Source organism: Spinacia oleracea, chromosome 5 (assembly GCF_020520425.1).
Source record: "Spinacia oleracea cultivar Varoflay chromosome 5, BTI_SOV_V1, whole genome shotgun sequence".
In the NCBI taxonomy this organism is placed as follows: Eukaryota; Viridiplantae; Streptophyta; class Magnoliopsida; order Caryophyllales; family Amaranthaceae; genus Spinacia; species Spinacia oleracea.
Genome location: NC_079491.1, coordinates 18,841,207 through 18,865,843, shown reverse-complemented (window position 1 = coordinate 18,865,843; position 24,637 = coordinate 18,841,207). Strand labels below are relative to the sequence as shown.

Below are 24,637 nucleotides of genomic sequence, written 5' to 3'. Positions count from 1 at the left end.
GACGTGTTGTGCCGTGCTTTTTCCATCTCTATGTCATACCGGGCTTTTCTATGCTTTACGTATCGTGTCTCGGGCCAGCCCAGTCCAACCCCGTGCTCGCATCACTGTCCCAATTCCCATTTCCCAAACTCCCGAGAGTCCCAAGTCCCAACTGAGCCCATTTGTCACCTCTCTACTACGGAGTATGGTGTTTTGCATTTAAAAAAAAAAAAAAACCATCGTCAAACTTCAATCTCGAGGAACTCCATCGATGTTCTTGATTTTATTACAAGTCTATTGATCTTACTTCTTCTCTCAAGGTCAGTTGTTTAATTTTTTTACATTGCTTAAATAATTAAATTTAATATTTTCGATGCACTAAAATAATAGTATATTATTATGGTGTAGCTAACCGATTGTTTCCATCGATTTGCCTTTGAATTTGATATTTCAATGATTGACGGAGTTTCTAGATTGATTTTGGGGTTTAGGGTTTTTAATTTTTCATTGTTGTTGATGTAATGCAGCTGATGATTTTAGTTGAAATCGTTAAGTTCAATTTTTAGTATGATTTTGTATGCATGCAAGGAAAATAATTTTGTCCACTAATTTGGCTCCGGAATTGTTTGAAATGGGCAGAAAATCGATCCGTTTATTTCAATTGATATGGAGGTATTATTTGAATTCTTTAATGATGTTTGTTTTCAAGCTTCTGTTAGATTTCAAGAGCTTCTGAAATTGTAACTTCAAACTAAATAGCTAAGATTATAGGAGGGGAACCTTATCATGGCATCCGAACTTTGTTCGACATTGAGGTGGCAAGAAACAATTTCCGGGATTATCATTTTGCCTTTGTTGTTTTAGTTTCATTTACCGGTTCCTAAGAGCATTACGTTATCGTTTAATGTTGGACACAACTACTTATGGTGAAGTGAAGAGTAGACCATTGTATAAAAAGGCGTGCCTTTGAGGCGCAAGGGGTTAGGGGCCATGCCCCTGTTGTCGTTTTGGCGAGGCAATTTCATGAGGCGCTCTTCTTGAGGCCCACAACATTTTTGTTCACAATTTCTTTACTATTAATTAGGTGCGCCTCAATTCAATGAGGTGCACCGAGGAGCACCTTAGGGAACTCCATATGCCTTGGTGCACCTTGAGCTTTTTTATACATTGGGATAGATCTGGCATAGGTGACATGTGGGGTCTATTGTTTGGGTTAATATCTTAGTTTAAAAAACGCGCCTTGAGCATGCCTAGGCTCAAGGACGGTGAGGCGCAGGTCTTGGTGCCTTAGCGGAGACGCGCGCCTGATGGTATTAGGCTTTAATTGCTCACATATAACAAATTTTCTTTTAAAAAAAGAAAAATCCCACGTGATTTAAGTGGCTCCCTAACAATCAAAATTTACTATGATGGCCTTAGGAGAGAGAAAACCCAAACTATTTCTCCCTCCGCCCCTTTTTGTTGCTCCATTTGCTATTTTAGTCTGTCTCCAAAAGATTGCCCCATTACTATAAATGTTCAAGGAACCACACCTTTACTCTCACGTAAATTACATCTGGTCTTACCATTTTTATCTCTTCTCAAATTCACTCAATTCTTAATAAAACACTTTTGGTGCATTGGAAAAACAATTAGGGAAGGGGGAGTACCTTTTTTCTTGCCTCTTTCAACCAGACAACGGCTAGTCATGTAATCCCCTTATTTTCTTATTTTAATGTAGCTGTTTTAGGTAAGGTGTGGCCCACATTAGAATCTCAACCATTGTTACATGATTCGCTACTACGAGATTGGGTACAGGTTCGCAATTCGCTACATTTTCATGTTATAATTCGCTTTTTCGGTTCGCGGTTCATGGGATGATTAGAGAATTAGGTAAGGCTCCGTTCTATTAGACTTATTTGACTGAACTTATATTATCTGAACGTATCTGAACTTAACTGAACTTATCCGAACTTATATTATCTGAAAAAACTTATTTTGTCTGAAATAAACTTATTTTTGTGTGAAAATATCTGGAAAAAAAACTTATTTTTGCTGAACTTATATTATCTGAACTTATCTGAACTTATTTTGTCTGAAATAAGTCAAAATAAGTCGAGCATAACAGAACCTTAACATCGATCTCAACTAGCCAGTAACTAAAAAGTCACGTGAACCTTCCCCAACCCCCCAACCCCCCTAACTTTTTTGCTTTTTTTTTTCTTTCACAAAAGGTTTTAGTTTTACTGTAATTACTATTCTACCCCTCCGTGGTAGCAAAGTATGGCGTATTTTGATTTTTTTTACCGAAATTAAATACCACAAGTCTTTATCAAAATTTCATGCCTAGCCTACGTAAGCCGCGCGCCTTGCGCCTTGCTCCTAGGCTCCAGGTGCGTCTCACTCCTTTAAAACTAAGGTTTATATAGATATAGATGGGGTAGGGTCATAGGGATGTACAATTATCATTCCAAGTTTTTAATATTACCTTTTTTATGGGGATTTTATAATTGTTATTACTAAAACCACCACCAGTTTTATTATTGCACTAAAACTTTGTTGTGAAACTGTGCAATTTACATCTTACTATACATGTTCTTTGATATTCTGCAGTTTTGGCAATATATGCTTGCCTCCTTTGTATACTTCACTGTAAGGCTATGTTCATCCTGAATTGTGCAAGCCTGTTCTTGGAGGGTATGTTTGCCGTAGTTGTAAAGATATTTTCATACCCGCACCCGCCAAAAATTTTCATATCCGCCACCTACCCGCCACTTGCGGCGGGTACATTTTTAATATCCATACCCGCCTATGCGGATATGTTCCTAAATCCGCACCCGCTCCTCTACCCAAGTGGATACCCATCATCCACCTTTACCCGCCAATACCCGCCTGTCAAATAATGTAAGCAAATTGTCTCCGGACTTCTAAAATTTGAACCTGCCAATAGAAACATGATTTATTAGGCAGTATAATGCTAATTCAACAATTACCAAATTAAATCTAATTTGACATACATTTTTATCTCAATTCACCCAATCTATCATCTTATAATGTATCAATCTAACTCAAGTACATCGAGAATACCCAAAAATATACCAAACACTAAAAACATTAAGTTATTATGAATTGATTTATTTAAATTCACCAAATTGTGCTAAAATTTTAAGGGAAAAGCAAAAGAAAGGGTTAGTCTTATCATTTTTGACATGCGATTGTGCGTCGTAGGGCTTGTCGTGGATAACCGGCGGCAAGAAGGGATTTGATATGTATCTCCTTGCTTAAGATCAAATGTAGGAAGAGAGAGAGAGGGAGGATATTGATTGGAGGCGTAGGTGCACGACGCTGATGAGTGCGATGGACAGTGGACTGGTGTTTAAGTGACTAAGTGAAGGTGTGAGAGATGAAGGTTTCAGGGACGGCTTGAGAGGAGTCGTGCAATGAGAATAGGGATGGCCAAGAAAAGTAGGGATTGCATCAAAGTGGGCTTGTAATAATTTAGGCTTTAGATAAAACTTTAAAAATAATACTAAAGTTGGGTATATGACGGGCGAGGTGGATTTAGGGCGGACGGGGTGGATGCGGTACGGGATAGGCGGGTATGCCATCAAATCCACCACCTACCCGCCATCCATGGCGGGTATGACTTTTCAAACCCATACCCGCCTATTACCCGCAAAAACTACATCCATGCCCGCCCCAACTGGGGCGGGTGCGGTGCGGAATCCGCATAATTATACCCACCTGCCATCCCTAAGATATAGTGTCGATACTGCATATTCTTTCAAGGTTATTCTTAATTTATATAAATAGAAAGTAGGTTTAGTTCAAATCCTCTTGTAGCTATTAAGAAGGCAATCTGAAACCTGTAGGGTTGTTTAGATATAGGGGATGATACAGTTATTATTAGTATATAATGTATGAAGAGTGATTATAGGCAATCTGCAGAGAACCTTCATAAACTTAGGAATGTTGGCTATCTTGCTTTTCATCTCTTGTTTTGTCTTGGTGAGTTTTTATGAATATTCATATGCGATGTTTATTTTTCATAGCTGTTAATCTTTTTTGCAGCTTGATACTATGGGGACATATCTAAGTAGACCTAAAACCGAGAAGGTGTCTGAAGATGGTGAAAATCATAGAGTAAGATATGGATTGTCATCCATGCAAGGCTGGCGTACATCTATGGAAGATGCGGTGAGTTGAAAAATTTGGCCTTTCAGCTACCAACGATATTTTTTTATGGACTACGTACTTATATGACATCACTTGATTCTTCTGTTGATTTGATCACGGTTCGGTATAGGAAGAACTCCGTGTTTAGGAAGGATAGAGAATCACTACGTGTAAAAGAGTTTTTACCTGGTTTCTTTGACAAAAGTATTTAGTAGGATATTTTAGTCTAGCCAATGTACGGATGCCTGAGCAAGTGAGCAAGTGCAATGCTGGCTGTTCCTTCTGCTTCAGAAAAAAGCTAGGTTTTATAACTTAGATAGATGTGCAAATTTTCGTTGACTTGAATTGCTCTTCTAAGGGCCTGAAGGCACATTGTTCTTTTCCATATGTTTCGATTTAGTGGGTCGCTAACCCAGCATGGGGAACAGTTAGCCAAACCCTTACTAGGTTTGCATGTGGCCACTTTTTTTATAGAGGTATGCAGTTAGTGCAGTGGAAGTAATTGGGTGTAAAGGCGTTTGGAGATCAATATTGGAAAGCATTGAGGCAAGGAGAGATGCCAAACGAGAAAATTTAGTGGCAATGACTATCATTGTTTGATGGTTCTGGTTGGAGTTGAGGGCTAAAGCTGGGCGTATTTTTCTTTTCCTCAGCTTTTTTCTTATACAAAATAGTGAGCTGGAAGATGATAAAGCTTTTGGTATCCTGTAAGGCTTTACTGTAATTGTTGGTACTCTGACTAAAGAAAGCATATGTTTTTGCATTACTGCTTCCGTTTTTAGCAGGTAATTTATTATCATTCCCTAAAAGATAATATCTACTTTGTATACAAGATTAGACTGCAAAATCCAATGGAACTGACAGCAATTGAATCACTAGGTCATTAGACAAGGAATCTCTTTTAAGTTTCTACCAGTCTTCTGAAGCTTTTTGGTTATCAAACACGAAGCTCTAGCACACAGCCCCTAGATAATTCCTCGTATAAATTTTGTACCTCCGTTCCAGCAAACCCGTCTAATCATTTATGATTCTGCTCATCCCTAATCACTTGCATTTATCTGCTTGTGGTGCTTTTGCTGTAATATCCCTCTTTCTTGTTGGGACTTCGTTTTAAACAACAACATACGGACTTGTTGAGTTCCTCGGGCTTTAATATACAAAAGAGACAACCTTTTTACGCGCATAACTTTGTGAATTTCATGTAATGTATCTGCATTGCTGAACATACTAGTTTTTAATAAGCTGTCATTAGATGCATCATTGCATCTTCCAGTTAGCCATATTTCTGAAGGCTATTATTGCAGGAAAAGATCACAAGATTTTTCTCATTTAGCTTCACCTAGGAACAATCACTTAAGACTGTATTGTGTCTTGCTGCTATCCATCCTCTAAACACTAATTAGCAAGGTAGATCTTTGTTTAGAAGTTTTTCATGAAAACTTCTTTTTCCATGAGCTTCTTGTAAGAAGTCACCTAAAATCTTCTGTCTGCCATTATAGCTAATCAGATGATCACTTGTGTCACGGTCAGGAAGGATTCTAACAACTTGCCTAAATCTTTTCTCCTTTTCGTTCAAAAAATTTGAAGCTATGAATTTAGGGAGCTGGAATGCTTGATACTATTGTTATAACTTGTAAGCATCACGTATATGCTTCATCTTCTCAAAGATAACTAATCATAATTGATGTTTCCATAAGATCTGTGCAGCTTGTTGGTGGCTTGTTTTCAGCGGAGCTGTACAGTCTTACCTTCCCATTATATCTTCGTACCATTTACCCCCTCATAATTCTCTAGTTTGTGTTTCTGTCAAACTTAGTTTTAAAAAGTGCGCCTAGGGTGCGGTGTGCCTAGGTTCCAGGCGTAGACCATAGCGCCATCCCTCCGCCAAGGCTCAGCGCATTCCAGAAGGCGCTTGCCTCAAGCGCAAGGCGGATGCCTTTGGTTAAGAAGCAGGGGATTGAGGGATAACTGAGTTAAAAATATATAAAAACACCATTTTTTTTTTCAATTTTACTCTTACCCATTCTTTATGATGCAAATTCGAGCATGCATGAATTTACTCCATTCGATCCCTAAATTAAAACCTCTAGTTATAAAAAAAATCCTAATTTTAAAATTGGGTAGCAATTTTGCTCGGCCACTTGGCGGTGATGACAGAGAATGTCGATGAGAGATCTTTGGTGGTTGCCAGTGTTAGATTTTCCAGCATTCAGGCTTGTGTCCTCTTCAGTCGGTATCCCTTGCTCTCTTCTCTTCTTCAATCTCTCTATCACTCTATCTCATCAGCCACTTTTTTCATTTTTCTTTTTACTTTTAATTTTACGTTTACTTACTGATCCAGCTTCACTTGCCTTTGCTTCAAGTCATTTCTTTATTTTCTTTTACCCCTTTTGTTTTATTTTGTGGCAGGTAAGTAATCAAATAATCCTTCCCCACTTTTCGTAATTTTTTCTTATAAGGTTTTTAAGTACAATAGTTTTTTCCCCTAACAAAAAGTACAGTAGCTTTTGTATCCTCTTATTTGAACTAGCATAATAAAATACGTGCGTTTCGTATCCAAAAGGCGTGCGCCTTCGCCTTGCGCCCTTTAAAACTAAGCAGAGAAATTATCATAGATTTCTTTGGTCTAAGAAAGGGAAGGAAAGGAGATCTAGTGAGTTTAGACCCTGTATAATTTTAAAGAAGAGAGAGGTCTATATCTTGGTGGACATTTTTGCACGGACTCATGCCTTATACATAAGGCTTGCCAACTTTGTTTCACTTGTCACTTTTCTTTCTCATGTTGGTAGGAAATGGGAGGCATGTTCTTTTCGAGGAATTAAACATAGTCAAGCAACCTACTCCACGCATTTATTGCTTTTCTGTTTTTTCATGACTCCACCTTTTGTTGTGATGAAGTATCAAGATTTTAGGGTTTCTTGAATGTGTACTTTCTCAAATTCTTAAGATGAGAGAGTTTGGACAGGGTTCCTCCAGGGGTTTGCTTTTTTCCATTCAATATTAAGCTGATTAAATCTTAATTCCTAGATATAAGCCTTCTCCTTGTGCATGAGTATTGATGTAATGTGATTCTCTGAATGCCTGGTATAGTCGTCTCTAAACTGTTTAAAGTGTTGGGAAAATTATGCAGTTTACTTCTCACTGTCAACTCAAAAAATATAAAGGAAAATGTTCAGAAAGCTTACCTCTACAACTCTAGTATCAGGTGTATATCCCAATTTTCTATCCAGGGCATGAATAATCTGTTTTACTTGTCTACAGCATGCAGCTCTTCCAGATTTGGACAGTTCTACATCTTTTTTCGCTGTATATGATGGCCATGGAGGTAAATAGATATTATTTTCCCTTTACACACATCGGCAAATACCTGCCATTACAGCTGAGCCTTCACATATTTCTTGCCTCATAATTTGTATTTGGTTGCTAGTTTCCTGTTTTAGTTACTCTTCGTTGTGCAAAAGTGGTTTTCTATAAAATAATCGTTGCATGAAAAAATTTGGACATGATGGCTGAAAATATGTGTTTTGGCATTGGTTTTGGTTGAAAGAAAGCAATGTAGCGATGCTAGTCATACTTGTTTGGGGGAAGGGGGGAAGGGGGGTGTTGCAAATTAGTTATACAACACGAAAAGGATTAGAGATCTAATCCGACTTGGATGATTATTGGAAGGCGTGACTGCTCTCAGATTTTGAGCAGTTAAAGCCTCCGCTCACATATGTGTTTCTTTTTCTGTAGATGTTGATAAGTATGATAACAATTTCTGTGGATCTTTTTACACTAAAAATAAGGAGGAAGTCACGTATATTTCTAGTGATCTTTAGTATTGTATTTTAGCAGTAAAATAATTCTTCCGTCATGTTTTTTCTTCTCTCGTGAATGCTCTTGTTTCTCCTTCCCATTCTTTTTCTTGGCAATGCTGAATGGATTCCTTTCTGTTAGAGTGAAAGAAATTGGGAAGGGGGTAATTCCCATTAACTTTATGCTCTCTCTTCCGTTTCCAGTTTCCTTGCCTCTTTGGTCTCTGTTGTTCGTCTCAAGAAACCTAATATATGTCAATGAATTTCAGCACCTCTGACAATCATTGGTCCCACTCTTTAACACTCTATCGCCTCTTCTCGTTATATTATATTGATTTGGTGAAATTTTGATCTAAAGTTGGGGCCTCTTCATTTTGAGCTTGAAATTTGAGAAGTATGTTCCTGGCAACGGCAAATTGTGGCTAATACACTTACCTGCTTATCATATTTTTGACACAGAGAATGGAGAGTGAGTGGAATGAGATAAACTGGTTTTAGTGGGATATAGTTGAGTTGATAAATGGCACATTTGCCAAATTTGTATGGTGGTAAGTGATTAAATATTTTTATGTTTTTGGGCAGGGAATACGTGCATAAGTTCTATATAGTTTTGAAAGTACCGGAGAAATGTTGAAACATTTGATTGCCAAATCAACCTTCTTGGGTGTTTAATCTGTTTCCAGACAATTCGAAACGTTCTGTGTTTCTAGAACAGTGAAATTCATAGGAGTGAATATTTATGTGCTTCATAGTGATTCACGAATGGAATGTTAGATTCATCTCAATGCGTATTTTCTAATTATCAACTTATATTTTTTGCAAACACGTAACTAAATATATATAGATTTGAAGGTTGCATAAAGAACTGCGAAGAAGCAACAGGAAGAACAAATAGTAAAAAAGGAAAAGGAAGTATGTACTCTATATTTGAGAAATTTAATGTTCATATTTTGAATGAGGGAATAGTAATTTGAGCATGTCCCTTCAGAGGATTTATGAATTATTCTGTTGTAGAACAGACATTATAAATTCAGGGCACTGAAATGGAAAATAAGTTTAAAACACATGGCACCAAAGTGAAATTAGCAAACTGGAGTGCACCAATGTGAAAATTTGTTTAAAACTAGGGGCACCAAAGTGGAATTATTGAAACTTTCAGGCACTAAAGTTGAATTATGTTAAACCTCAGGGAAATAAAGTGGAAGATTTCCTTCTTTATTCCTCTTTTTTATTCTTTCTTTTTCATTTCCTTATTGGTTGAATGCTTTTGAAGTTTTCTTTCAATGGAGCTTAAATTTGGAAGAGTGACTTGTTGGGCAGTGGTTCAGTTTTTTATTCATAGGATGGTTAATGTTGCTGTATTCTCATGAGTAGTTTCTGTACAAGAACTAGGACACACTATACCTCTACATTACTCCGGGAGTCTCTGCTTTTCCACAGGTGTTAGTTGATATGGGTGCAAAGTGTGTGGTTGGAGGGGTGGGGGGGGGGGGGGTTTGTTTGTTATTTAGCTTTCTTTCTTCCCACGCTACTTCTGCCTACAAAAAAATTAAGATATTAGCACGTAATCAGTGAAATCAACATCAAAGTAGCCCAAGACAGACAAGAATATGACGGGGAAAGACTCTGATTCCAAAGATAATCAATGCATTTTCCTACTGAGAACAACTTTTTTTTTGTGATAGCTTTAGGGCATCTTAAATATTTTTTTTTTATAGAGTTTTGTCATACCTTAAGGAATAGTTTTCCTATGTTCTGTCTTTTCTTCCAACTCTTTTGTTCTTTATCTTCCAAAAGCTTTTGCTAGAACTGCTGTACACCTAGACTGTCTTATTCAAGTACTTGTAGATGAAAATTTTCACAATGGATTGCGATATAATTCTAAAGTTCGAGTCTATCGTTTGACAGGGAAAGCAGTTGCTAAGTTTTGTGCAAAGTTTCTTCACAAGGAGTTACTTACTGATGAAGCGTACATGGCAGGAGATTTCGCAAAAGCACTTCGTAGAGCTTTTCTCAGGTTATTTTCTTTTAAAACGTACTGCATACTGTTCAATGCTCGAGAGAGGTCATGTGCTGTGGGATGATTTTTGGTTATTGTAATGTGTGTCAATGGGAACTTGAAAGTGGTCTATGAAATATCATTATTACAGATTCCTATAAAGTCTTTTTACTTGTTGAGAAATTTGTCTACTACGCTACGGCCGTGTTTGGTAAAATTGGCTGTTGAACTAGCATGTAGATGTGCTCTTAGCTGTGAGAGTAAATATTAGCTGTAGTCTAGTAGTTGTTAGAGGTAGACGGTAGTTGTCAAAATTGTTGTTTGATGAAGATGTTCGGCACAAACTAGCTGTTGAAATTTATTACTTGAAAGCTAAATTCAATAGCTTGACAAATACTTCATGAAAAGCTAGTTTTGTTACCTTTATATATTATATTAGTAATGGAACCACCTCGTTTATTATTCAAGAAGCTAGCTGGCTTAATAGATTCATTATACTGAAGATAATATGTGTAAACCAATCTAACCACAGATGTTCCCTCATGCTGATATTGATTTATATGCAACTGTTGGTTTACAGTTATTTGATAATTTTTTTATTTAAAGAACTCCACAGTTCCAATTTATCAAAAATATATATTCTAATTTACTGCCAGACGTGTAGTTCTTCTTAGTTGTAGAGAATGAGGGGAAGGGCTTATAACTATGCTACACTTACCTACTTAAGAAATATTAGTTTACCCTTCCTATAATCATTCAAGTATTAGTTGTGTTTTAGCCAGGTATACACTGTCAGAAACCGCTAGATCTGCTAACATATTTCTGATGCGTCAAGGTTTAGGATCTTATAGTAACTCCGACATCCTAAATAGGATTTTAAAAGCAGATCCGAATTTCCATCACAATCTTAAAAGTAATTAAAGGCTTTGACGATGTTTTCAATTTCCATGACTCAATAGGCTAAGCAGCAGTATGTTCGAAAAGTGTATTTCTATAATTTTCTATTGTATGAATTAAACCCAAAGACTTTTTAGTTCAGAAATAATTTTCCCCCTAACTTTGCTGATTAGGCAGCTTTAACTGGTTTCTGTTTTTCTGTGTGCGAACCCTCCCTGAAATTTTGGTCGACAGATGCTGTCCCAGGTCATCTTTCAGGGCTTTCTCTGAATAGAAAATAGAGAGGCAAATAACGGTTAATGATGTTGATATTTACAGATGAAGCACCTTGTTTTCCCTGTAATGATCATGCCCATTATATGTATATCGCAACAAATAATATTTTGCTGTTTTTGTTTAGCTATTTTTACTCTGAAAGATTATTGAAAAGAATATATGATATCAGTTATATGTTAGATATGGATAAATCCAGCTCATTTCTTATGTCTGTTTATTCATCTTTGCAGAATGGATGAAGTGATGCGTACTAACAAAAAGTGGAGGGAATTAATTTGGGGTGACATAGAAAAAACTGATGGAGTTGATGATGAATTATTTCTCATGAGTGGCAAAAACGAGGACGAAACTTATACCGTGTCAAACGAGGTGTGTATGTTGTATTTTGAACAAACCAGAGCATGGCCTTTTTATAACATATTTTTTAGAAACTATTTTTCTGCTTCATCAAATAAAGGCAACCAATCAATCCTGTAACTTTAGGAGGGTCGGCTATGTGGCTTTATCCAGGAACCCATTCAAGAAGCTGCATGAAGTTATATCCTAGGTTTATGCTGGCCACCAATCATGTAACACTAAGGCTCTGTTGTAGACAAAATAAGTTCAGTTAAGTTCAGTTAAGTCCAGATAATATAAGTTCAGAAAAAATAAGTTCTTTTTTTCTACATTTTCACACACTAACACCCTTGACTGGATGGACTATGGCTTCCTGGAAGAAAAGAACACAACAGTTGTAGAACAAAGAAGAGGAAAGAGTTATGTAGGAGCTTCAAAGCCCACACTTCTTAAAAGCAGAGGTTAGAAGGTTAGAAGCAGAAAATAAAGGGCCAAGAGGTGAAGAAAATAGTTGGAAAATTTCCCCCTAAAGAAATGAAATAAGATATTGAGTATTAAAAAATATGGCATGATCGGATAAGTCCTTTTCTCCATCACTGAGGGATCAGCAACAGGAAATCCTTGGCAACAAGCTACTTTGTCAAGAACCATACGTTCTTTGGAATGCGGTGTTATTCACTCAACCTTCCTACAAACTACATTCCAGAACATGCAAGCTGGATCTCAGACGTTTGTTTTCTCTTCTACGGTCTAGTTGAAACAAGTCAAGTTACAAAAATTACATTCTTCTACCATTCCAAGCCTGAAACTATCTTTGTCCCTGGTAACAGTGTATTAGTGCTAAGATGCATAATGGATTTTTTTTAGCTTTACCTTGGCTCTGCTCAACCTCTTCTAAAAGATAGCTTCTATCGGCCATCAAACTGGACCACTAGGTGCCCTGTTTCACAGGGCAGAACCGTCATACTCGATCCTCCAGCTTTTAAATTGCACATTATCTTGTATCTTCCATGTCTGTTCAGCTGTTCTTATGTTTGAGGGGTCGTGGTCCGAGGATATAAACCAAAAAAATATCAACATTGACTAGCTACCTTAGAGCATCCACAATGGGAGAATCCTTCTCCTTTTCCCTCTCTTTCCTCTCCACATTTTGACACATGAACTATACCCTCATCCACATCCCACTATTTCCATCCTCTACATCTTCCTCCTCCCCGTACTACTCCACAACGGGGGAATCCTCTTGTATTCCTCTTCCACTTTCTCTCCCTCATTATTAATATATTATGGCTAATTAAATATATTTGTTTCACATAAAAATGCATGTTAGTAAAGAAAAATAAAATTGATTTTTTGCTAAAATCATTTCAAATTTAATGTGCAAAATTATTTTTGAATTAGGCTCATTATGTAAACAAAAAATATTTATGCTTTTTTGTGAATTTTGTGTTTTAAATGTTGTGGCAAAGTTTTAGTAAACGTTATAGAAATTGTTCTAAACATTTTAATTCACCATTTAATAATGCAACATGTGTATAATGCAACATGTGTTACAAGGAGATTGAAGAGAAAAAGTGACCATTGACCATGTGTCACTAGGAGAAAGAAAGGGGCACAAGAACCAAAACATTTTCATACTCCCTCCGTAGAGTATATTCCATACTCAAGGATGGAGGGAGTATGAGGATTACCCGATCCTTCCATTGTGATTTGTGGATGCTCTAACCACATAGAATTTTGGTCTGGTCAGGAAGCAACCTAATAGCCCCTCTCTTCTCATCCACCCTGCTGCATGGATGAAAACTCTGGTCTGTCTAGGAGAATTGCTGAAACCTGTAATTTTCAGATTCATTAGCTGACCCATCTGTATCTGTATCGACATGAGTTGACTCAGGTGCGAAGACAGGGTATGGATCACAGCTGGGAGGGAGAAAGGGGTTATCTGATTCTTCTTGATTTATGTTTTACCAACAAAGTTGTAATAATATCTTGCTTGATTTAGAAACATCATCATTTTCTTCCAGATCTAGAGACCCTAGATATGTGTATTGAGCCATCAGCTGGAATGGAAACTGAAAGGCACATTAGGGGCCTGGGCCTTTTACTTGGTGGAGGGATTCTCCACCGTGGCTCCATCGCTGGGGATCTGTGATTTGTCATCATTTATGTAATGCAGTATGGTACCGAGGTGCTATCTGAACTCTGAAAATGATGTAGGCCGCTGGCAAAGAGGGTACGTGAGAAGGTTGTTTTATTGACTGGTCAAATATCTTCTTTTTTCGGAGCAACAAATTGTTTCCTTTCCCCTTACCTCTTTTTCTTTTCCTTTTCCTTTGATACCTTTATTTTCACTTGCTTTTTTCTAAACACACTGCCGAAGCCAAGTTATTATCTTTTAAAGAACATCTAATACTCCAAAGTTTTGTAATTTCTTTATATAGGATTGTTACCTTAATATTCAGAATTAATTAAAATTATATAAGAGTTCCGTGTCCATGAGCTCATATCCAAGTCCGCCACCCGTATCCTGGTATGTGCATTATAGGCTGAAAATAAAGCTTGATGCATTATTGGCTGAAAATAAAGCTTGATGAATTAAAATGGCTCTTAAAACCTATTCGCTTCCTTTCCATGAAATAGAAGATGGTCGTCCCGTTATCGCTTTTGGGTCAATTGGAAACAACCTCTCTACAATTGCAGGGGTAAGGTTGCGTACACCCGACCCCCCTTTACCCCACTTCTTGCGGGAGCCTGTTTGAGGCAATGGGTAATGATAATGAATGATGAATTAAAAGCTGATATGAACATAGGAACTTTTTGATGAAATTTGCAACAGCTTACTTCAAACAAGGGTACATATGTAACCTCGTGGATCATTCTAAAGTTTTAGGTTTAACTCAACCTAATTATGATGCATGGGTTTGCAGTTTGCTCAGTATTTTTGCATGTCTGCTGTTGCTTATTAGTGGTAACTGATTACTTCTTTTCTTCGGCTAGAAAAACATTATATGCCAAGTTGCCAATGATGTTTTTGATAAATGTGAAGCATGCTTTTCTGTAATTAGCAGCAACTACTACGAAGTATTTGTTTTAAATTTTTAGTTTGTGATTTCTTTCAAACTTATCCTGAACGAAGAACATTTTTTGGTCATTCTAATCATCTTTTTAGATATTGTTACTATCTTAAGTTTACCGCCTTAGAAATTTGCCTACAGGTATGAACTTGATTTTGGTTATTTGACTCCCATTTTGTTTTGATTCACCGACCAGGATCCCGATTCTGATTCAGAGGAACCAACTTCTGGATGCACGGCTTGTGCTGTACTAGTTCGAGATGACAAGTTACTCATTGCTAATGCTGGTGACTCTCGTTGTGTAATGTCCAAGGGTGGTCAAGTAATCCTCTCTTCCACTACGCTCCTCTTTATGTGCTTGTCGTTTGATGTATCTAAACACATATGCATGTGACTGTTTTTTATCACAAAATGGTGTTTTGAACCTTCCCATCCTGTCTTCTCAGTTGGTCTTGAATTGATTTTTGTTACTCAGTTATTCCTTTGAAATACTTCGTCTTTTTAGTTGATACACTTCCATATTTTGGAATTGGTCGCAACATTCTCCGTTCCAAAATAATTGCAAATATGTGGGAGACACAACTACAATTCACGTTGCAATTAATTTGAAATTTCCTAAAAAGGGAAATTTTGCAATTATTTTTGAATGGAGGAAGTACCTTTTTAAGCTTTCTTTCCTCTCTGCTCATCACATGGGAACTTACTCTCTCTATCTCTCCCTCTCTCTCTCCACACGTGACACGCCTTCCCCCATTCATGTATTAACTAAAAAAAATTGCAGAAAATGAATTAACTAGTTTTCCATGCATTTGTGATGTTGATCTTTTTTTACAGGCTTATGATTTATCCAAGGATCACAAACCTGAAATTGAGGCTGAGAAAGAAAGGATTCTGAAGGCTGGTGGTTTTATCCATGGTGGACGGATAAATGGATCCCTAAACTTGACAAGAGCCATTGGTGATAAACATATCCCGTTGGAGCTATTTGTCCATTAGAAAGCTGTCAGCGTTTTAATTGGTTTCCTCGCCTCTTGGAGCATTCAAAATTAAACCTATTGTGTGCAGGAGACATGGAATTCAAGCGTAACAATATATTGCCAGCCGAAGAACAGATAGTCACTGCAAATCCTGACGTAAACACTGTATGTACAATGTCGCATGCACACGTATCTATTAGATCTTGTGTAATATAGGTGATGGATGCGTATAGTTTTGCAACAGAGAAATCTAGTGTTCTTCTGTCAAGAACTGATGCCATGGACCATTTTATATTTGCAATTGTTGGTGTGTGGCTCACTTCTTGTCTTTTTGAGACCTACAATGTTCCAGCGACTGTAAAATGGTACTACGTAATTTATCACACTTACGTAATTATTATTATGCTCATTTTCAGGTTGATCTTTCGGAAGATACAGATTTTATCGTGCTCGCTTGTGATGGAATTTGGTATGCCTCTTGCTTGATCTCTTGCAGACCTCAATGATTTGTTTTTTTCTTCAAAAGTTTGCATTGCTGGGTTCTTCTTCTAGTATATTTACTGCTATGTATTCATCTCTGGAAAGTTGCCCATGCACACGGAATACTGAGACAACATGATTTTCTGTGTAGCGGCTCAGTTAGATTTTTAATAATGTTTATCTGAAAGTAGCAAAAAATAACATGGGCAGTTTCCTGTCTTCTTTAGGTTGTAGTAGCTCCGGTCTCCGGATGCAGATGCACAGTTGTACACGATGCATATCATGTCAAATTTATTTGTGATACTGTCATACTGATCTGTAGCAGAAATATTCTCTGTAGACTTCAGCAATGATGAGTTTTTTGTATTAAAGCATTGTATAAAACTAATTTTTCTGCCTAGTTGATCATATTTCATGGTATAGTTTTATTTTTCCAATTAGCTGATTTATGTTATTTCTATATTTCTCAGGGATTGCATGTCAAGCCAAGAACTAGTAGACTTTGTACATGAACAATTAAAATTGGTAACTCTCAGTTTCTTCTTTTGCAATAATGTCTGTACCGTTCTAGTACTTAACTGCAGTTGCTTGTACTCTGCAGCAAACTAAACTTTCGATCATATGCGAACGAGTACTGGACAATTGCTTGGCGACTTCTGTAGGTGGTGAAGGTTGTGATAATATGACCATAATTTTGATTCAGTTGAAGAAATCTGCAACCTCCAGTTCCAGCATTGAGACTGGATATCCTCTATCTGCTAAGCTACATTGAAATAGTTGAAATCTTATACAAATCACACGATATAGATCCTTTTCTTTTCTATTGACGATGTACGTACTCTATCTGTACATAAAGGAAGTGGTTACTTTCTTGTAGTTCTGGGTTTTGCAAGAATTATAATTTTGGCCATGTTTATGCTTTTTATGTTCAAAAAGACTTGTAGAAGGAATGGGTTTCTGGTTAAAGATATAGTGTAAGCGGAAAGACCATTAACATCTAAGGTAATATCTCTCAGTTGAAGAATGAAGAGGCGGCAGTAATTGATAGTCACATTAAACAGCGCCGGGGTATAATGTATTTTAGACCTGATCAAATGGTGGGCCGGGCCGGGCCTAGGCATAAAAAATCAGTCCGCTATGTCGGTTCAGGCCAAGATTCAGGCAAAAATTTGTGCTCAAACCCGCTATTTTCGGGCCTAATATAGCGGGCTTTCGGGCCATTTCGGGCCGGGTCAAATTTATAACTAAAAAGTGTACTTTTGTGTTTCCCAAACCTGTCCAAAAAATTTAAAATTTTAGGCCGGGTTGGGCCCGTAAACTGGGCCGGAAAGTTCTGTCCAAACCTGCAAAAAAAATCAAGCGGGTCGGGCCGGGCTGGTCTTGATCAGGTCTAATGTATTTTCATTCCTTTTGATATGGAGGATGAGTGGTCCAAACACTGATTCATTACCTCTTACTTGTTTTAATCCCCTTTTTAGGTCTGACAATAGATTGGATTCAGATCGGGTTGGGCGTAGCTTAATCCGCCTCCATCCGTTGGTAGTTCATCTGTCACCCAATTGTCCATCACCCGCTTAATACCACATCCTATCCGCCCATCATCCACGAGTGATTAAGTGGTAAACCATGAACTAGCTCTTAAGATTAGTAATGTTTGGTTTGAAATGAGAGGAAAAGAAAAGTAATGTAATTGATAGCTTTTAAATTTCTCTTTCCTCTCAAAATTCCTCTAATTTTGAGAGCATAGGAAACTTATCGAAATATTTTTTCAGGCCAAACATAGAACATAATAAAAACTGAATCCTTTCTTTTCTTTTCCTCCCATATCCCCTCAACCAAACAAAGTGTTAGATAGGAGCAAAAAAGAATACTAGATAAGTAGATATCTATGATATTTCACTTGAATTTAGTCTCAATAGCATTTGTGTAACCAAACTTTGCAAATTTCTTCCACAGATAGCTTGCATGTCTTGCAACACTTAGCTCAAGATTTTTGTAATGGAAACAAACACGTCAAAAGGTATAAGCTAATGCTATGTAAAAAGTTCAAAATGGATATCATATAAATGATATAATTTCATATCTAAGAAGGTGGCCAGGTTCAGTAAGGTGAATTAGGGTTATAGAATTTGTAGAATGTGGAAACATTAGGATGAGTGGTTCAAGTTGATTCATAAACTAAATAAAATAAGGTCAGACTAGACGTGCTCTTTTTTTTTTTTTTTGATAAGGAAGAAAACCCAGGCGGACTATCTGACGCCATCCTTTCGAATGGGTGAATTTACAATGACTTCGAGCTAATAAAATACTTCTTGTAGAACAGATCGTACATTGAAACTATGCTCTAGCCTCATACTACCCCAGCCCCGATTCCAAGAAAACTTGGTGAATAGACTTTAAAGATAGACGATTAGTCGAACGATATATGATAACGATATATTCTCCGGAAGAATACAAACCCGAAGCCCGACACTACACCTACACTATACTCCAGAAAAAAATGCTAAATCTAAACTATAATCAATCTGTACAACAAACTAAGAAACTAAACTAAGAAAAACAAAAAAAAGTTAAGTAAAAGTAAATATATACAAGAATTACAAAGAAATCAAAAGAAAAAAGTGGATCTGAGATCCATCTATGAGAACAACGGAGGAACCATATTCAGCAAAATCACATTTGTTGACCCGCATCAGGGAGGGATAATGGAAGAACTTGACGAGCTTCAGATCTAATGCAAGGTAAGATCTTGAGCCCTTTGGTTCGTCTAAGATGCCGAATGAAAGAAACAGGTGCTCTTTGTGTGTGTGGTGGGGGATTATCGGTAAGAGTTGGATGATAGATTAGATTGACCTTCAACCGTACCAACCCATCCATTTCCGGATCCACACATTACCCGTTTAATATCCATATTTTATAGAGTTTCATCTATATATGCCGGTTGGGTTCAGATAAAATCTCCACCCTACCTTTGTTTGAAACGTTGATCCCAACAACGTTTTTGGAATTGGAGGGTTAAGCCCAATCGTCTATTCGAGTCCTCTATTCACCAAACAATTACTATTAGGTATTATAAGGTACAATTTGATTCTGCTGAATTTCACTTATATTATCTTATTGCCCTGAATTTATCTTATCTTACTATTAGATGAAGTGTTTTCACCCAAGTGTTATAAAGAGAGGGAGACACGCAAGACAATGTCATCCCATGATTATGATTCTTTTGAGCATTAATATTGGTCCAATTCAGCAAAGAAAATTTCATATTACGGGGACAATGAAGCGTAAATGAGGGGAAAAGTTTTTGGTTATTGCGTCATTTGGGCTCTGCTGAGAGGGAAAAATACCGCTGAAGTTTCCTAAGTTTCGATCCCATCCAACCACAAAAACAAAAAAACAAAAAACTCAAAAAACTAATCCTCGGCTTTCAAAAAATTAACGTAACATGAGATTAACCATTGTGTAGCTTATCATCTAAACAAACAAACACTATCAAATCGAAATCCAGACAAGGAACAAGGTAATATTTAGTTGAAGTAATTATATATTTTATGGTTTGCTTGAAATATGTAGTCTATTTCAGAAATGCATGAAAATAGTAATGGTAATTTCATTTTATAGTATTATTGAATGCATGAAAGTTCCTGAGATTGTTGAATCGATTTGTGTTCATGACATTTCTGATATGAAGGGCGGAGGAACCGAGGTTTATTAGTCGAACTCGGTTATTATGATCTGTTATAGTTACATAGTATGAAGACTTGGTAGTAGTTGTATGATGTTCTAATATTTTTTACCCTTAAACTATTTACTAATTTACACTCGTCGTATATTTTTATGCATTTGTTGTATAGTATAAATGTTGTGTATTATATTTCAACATATGACAACGATGAAGTAAACCCTAAACGGTCTTCGTATTAATATTACAGTGATATTTCAATATTAAAGCTTCCTTTTCAGTTTTTTTTATATATAAAAATATAAAACAGTTCTTACGTTTTTCGATTGTAAATTTAATTATAATAATTCGTATTTCCCTAATTTTATTTTATTGTATATCTATTACAACTGGGATTAAACTATAAATATATTGTATTGTATAGCTAATTGTGTGTATTAAATAAATTACTTTAGACACTTGATCCTAAGAAAACATGTAATACGGCAATAACTATTTTATTGACCCTTTTTTTGAAAAAAAAATAAGTAATAACATAATTCAACATTTTTTTGAAAATATTTAATCAAAATAAATGACCTTAACAAAAAGTTTTTCGGCTGATCGAAAATGTCGTGATGCCGATCATTCAGGTTAAACATGTTTGACTATCTATGTTCACCCCTATCAAGACTACTTTCCCATCCAACAGCATTACAAACCATATTTCGAGTTTTTCGGTTTATAGTGATTCGTGATTACGTTAACAATGCAACCTATTGAAATCGAACCATATTTTGAGTAAATGATCACAAAATGTTATAAAATCGATCATTCAGGTTAAATATGTTTGACTATCTATGTTTATATATCGATCGTGTGTAAGGTATTACACTTATCAAGACCACTTTTCTACCCTAAAGCATTACATACTGTATTTCGTGTTTTTCGGTCTATAGTGTTTCGTGATTATGTTAACAATGCAACTCATTGAAATCGAACCATATTTCGAGTAAATGATCGAAAAATGTTGTGAGATCGATCATTCAGGTTAAACATGTTTGGCTATCTATGTATAAATACCGATCGTTGATAAGCGATTCTCGTGTCGTTAACGATAACCACCCAATCAAACAAAATTTGTAGCCTACACACTATATTGGTTATAGTGGTAAGTTTCGGGATCGTCCCAAGAGAACGGTGAGTATGAGTTCAACAAGTTCAAGCTAGTTTAGAAAGAAAGGAAATTAGGTTCGTAACAAGCTAAGAATTCTACAACTACTTAATAGGAGAATCAAGAAGGAATTAAACTAGGGGATTGGGGATTCGCCAAGGGTTCACTAGAATAAGGCGAAGGACTCTAACATTCAACATTGCAAGGAAATGGAAAAGAGGGGGAAAACCAAGAATTTATTAGCACTCGACACCTCTCGGATTAAATGCCTTAGTCATCTAATTCCGATGGTGTAACACCCTAATAATTCCTAACACAACGGTTTCACTAATGTCATTTCAACATAAGTGTAATCCCCCGTAAATTTATAAATTTTATTAATATATTTTAACGCATATTATTTATATTTAAATAGAATTTATGAATTTTAAGTAATAAATATATAATTAACGTATATTTATTTTATTTTAAGTACGTTCTAAATATTTAACGATTTTTGAATTTTATTATATATTTAATGTATATTTAATTTTATGTAAATATATTATAAATGTTTTAACGGTTTGCGCAATCAAGAATAATTTAGGAAAACTCGTTGAATTCGGAAAAACAATTCTATTCGGTTTTGACTCAAACACTAAAATTCAAATCTTAATCCTAGCCCACATGAGAAAAGCCCAAAATAAAAAAACAAAAAAAAAACCCATACCCCTCTTTTCTAATTCACGTGAAACCAACCTCACCCAAAACCCCTTCCTTCCTCTCTTTCACGTAAAAAGGAAAACTCAAACCCTCCTCCCTCACTGCCGTTTTTCTCTCCTCCCTTCACGACCGTCGCTGTCCCAGTCGCCGCCACCACCGCCGGACCTCCTCGCCACCGGGTAACCTCCCTTCTTCTTGGTCGTCCTTCTTCTTCGTTGTTCCTTCCTTCTTTTTTCTTTCGTAGATCTCACCATTGCTTCCCTCCTCTTGTTCGATTTCGCGCAGCAACCAGAACCTCGTGGTTCTCCCTCGCCGTCAGCCCAACCTCGACCATCACCGCAGCCTTCGTTGCCGGTATCTTCTTCCTCCTTCTCTCTTTCGTTCTTCTTGCTTTCTTTCTCCCTTTTCGTATTATATCTCCTCCTTAATCGTGCAGCGTCACCTCGCCAACCACCAGCAACCACCGTGCGCAGCACCAGTGCCGCCGCCCAGTACCGCCGCTGCCGCACTCTGACCGCCGGCCGCTCTTTCTCTCCTTTTTGGTTATTTCTTAAACCCTAAGTTATTTAAATATTTTGATTTAAGTTTATTGATTTTAATTTATGTTTCTTGAATTAAATTATTAATCTTTATAGTTAAATTATAATTTTCGGATTTGATATTGATATTGTAAATTAATTAATTTCAGTTTTGGTTGATTAATATATAAGTTAGGGTTTAATCATGTTTTATTAATTCGAATTATGTTTTCTTGAATTAAAGTTATAGTTTTTATGATTTAAATTATAGATTTCAGATTATACGAATTACATAATAAAGTTACTAATTTTCAGATTATATTATATTGATTAAATTAGTGCCCTTAAGTAGTAAAGTGTGACTTTTGAAGTTTTAATGGCTTTAAATCATAATATAACGATTATATACTATTAAAGTTATTATTTTTATGATTTTAAAGATGTCGAATATATTTTGAGTAAGCTTTTAATTATTTTATATTGCTGGAAATTTTTAAAAAGGAACGTTTGTTGGAGTTTATGATAATTAGGGATCGTTAGGGAATTAATCACTATTCTATATAGGAAGTTAATTAATTAAGTTTCGATATTGGGGAGTGTTCTAAATATGTTTAGGATGTGTTTGGAGTACGTTAGTGTTGCTGTAAATTATTAGGAATTGATTTGGGTACGTTTCTTGATTATTTTAGGCGGAGAATTCTTTGTGGGCGACTTTTGAATTCGTTAAAGTGGCCTATCAGTTTGTTTACACAAGGTACGTACATACCTGTGTGCTTGGAATGTGTGTGATTTGTTGAAACCATATTGAAATGATTGATGAACTTCGTTATGTTGAAATGATTGAGGAACTTGGTTATGTTGAAATTGTTGATGAACTAGGTTATGTTGAAAGTGCATGTTTAATATTGTTGGATGGATATGTTAAGCATATATATTTCGTTATGAGAATTATAGCATGTTAGTATGGATGATTGATGCGAACATGTTGGTTGGGAACATTAGATTATTATATATATTGATTCAGATCGATTGTTCATTGTTCCCTTTTAGCTTTTCACTACTTTATAAGGGCCGAGGACCTTGTTTAGTAAGTTGAAACCTTATACCCATATAGAGGGGTTGATCAGTATTAAAGGAAAGGTTGGATTTAATTGGAATGAGTCTTGATTGACATATCTGTGATCACGTACTTAATTCCAAGATAAAAACAGTTGTGAATAATCGTTGATTGTATGACTTATGTGATTGTTGAGTCATAACAGAGTTTAATTTATAAATCATGTAAAGTGAAACTGAGTAGCAATAGCTTTAGACTGTGCACGTCTAAAGTGACGGACAATCAGGAGTTGGGGTCATGGGTAGCCTATGGCTTTTTCTGGGGCCGGATTGATCACCGGTTCTATTTTTATTTAAAAGTCCCTCGATATCGCAGGTCATTGGGGTTTACGGAGTCGCGCCCGTACCTCGTCTTCCTTAGTGAAGAAGAAGAAGTTTCTAGTAGACAACTCAGTCCATTGACTATTTCAATTAAAATAATGTTAATGATACAAAGGTCTAGCTCAGTCAAATATAGTCTTCAAGTCAATATATCTTGATTATCCTTGCTTATGTTTTATTTAGTACCATGTTAGGATTGTTCGTTTAATAGAATCATGTTAGGATTATTATTGATTTAGTATGTAGTACTCAGCTTTGCTGATTTCGTGTTTTTGCTTGTGCATGTTGATCATGGCTATGCCTTATTGATCCTGTGATGACCCAATCTTTGGTGAGCAGTCTCTAAGGATCAATAAGCATTGTCCATCTACAGGTTTGAAGATGATGCATCATGGGGATCGGGATTAGAGAGCTTGTATTTAGTTTCGTTTTGCTAAGTAACTTGGTTTGTTAATTTAGACTTTAAACTTATCGTACTATTTATATTCCCTTAATTTCGTTGGTTGGTTTTTGGGATTAAACCTGTAATTGATTATTTATAAACCTAAAGTTAGTTTTATGTTTTCCGCTGCAAAATTCTGAATAAGCCGTTACGTTTTCACACGGGCGATAATGCCTTGATAATTCTCTACGTTTTATATTAAAATGTTGTTTTAGAAAAGAGGGAATTGTCGGGGTGTTACAAAGTGGTATCAAAGCTTATGGTTTTACTTCAATAATTTTTAGGCGCCTAAACTAGCTAGTTTCCTAAAACGAATTTTCGAGAATTGAGCTCTTACTCATTATATCGTTCAAAATGCGTACTTTTTATTTGGGACCGAATTCATTTTATTTCGTTTACAAGTATACTAATATTCCTTATTTAAGTTCGAAATTAACTTATTTATTCGAATTAAATTAATGACTCCGAAACTATTTTTATTAGTGAACTTCTTTTGAAAAAAATAAAATAATAAAGGAGGTCTAATTTTTTTTATTTCGAATTAAGGGTATGAAATTTTTAGGAAATCCTTTTTTTTTTTTTTTTTCTTTCTTGTTCGAATTAATCTTTCTTTTCGAACTTATTTTAATTCTTATTTGAAAAAAAATAACAAAAAAAAGAAAAAAAAAATTGAACTTTTATTTTTTTTCTTTCTTTTTATTTTCTTTGTTTTATTTTATTATGTAAATTACTT

The 24,637-nt window shown here is 36.0% G+C and overlaps 2 protein-coding genes across 3 annotated transcripts; both read left to right on the top strand.

Moving 5' to 3' along the window:
• Positions 1-139: 139 nt before the first annotated feature.
• On the top strand, positions 140-16,846 carry LOC110793803 (probable protein phosphatase 2C 21). 2 transcript variants are annotated; one of them, XM_056829202.1, is made up of 12 exons: positions 175-299; positions 619-651; positions 4,030-4,155; positions 7,396-7,459; positions 9,840-9,948; positions 11,334-11,472; positions 14,710-14,835; positions 15,348-15,471; positions 15,579-15,655; positions 15,907-15,959; positions 16,441-16,495; positions 16,572-16,846. In XM_056829202.1, exons 2-12 carry the CDS (start codon positions 646-648, stop codon positions 16,740-16,742), a joined length of 1,050 nt encoding a protein of 349 aa, XP_056685180.1. In that variant the 5' UTR covers positions 175-299; positions 619-645; the 3' UTR covers positions 16,743-16,846. The 2 variants fall into 2 exon arrangements, with proteins under 2 accessions (XP_021854403.1, XP_056685180.1); XM_021998711.2 differs by lacking the exon at positions 619-651 and having other exon boundaries at positions 140-299.
• Positions 16,847-21,282: 4,436 nt separating this feature from the next.
• LOC110793802 (uncharacterized) lies at positions 21,283-24,346 on the top strand. The gene is made up of 5 exons (XM_056829201.1): positions 21,283-21,686; positions 21,793-21,861; positions 21,944-22,049; positions 22,715-22,779; positions 23,802-24,346. The coding sequence occupies exons 1-5, from the start codon at positions 21,472-21,474 to the stop codon at positions 23,806-23,808; spliced, it is 462 nt and encodes a 153-aa protein (XP_056685179.1). The 5' UTR covers positions 21,283-21,471; the 3' UTR covers positions 23,809-24,346.
• Positions 24,347-24,637: the final 291 nt, after the last annotated feature.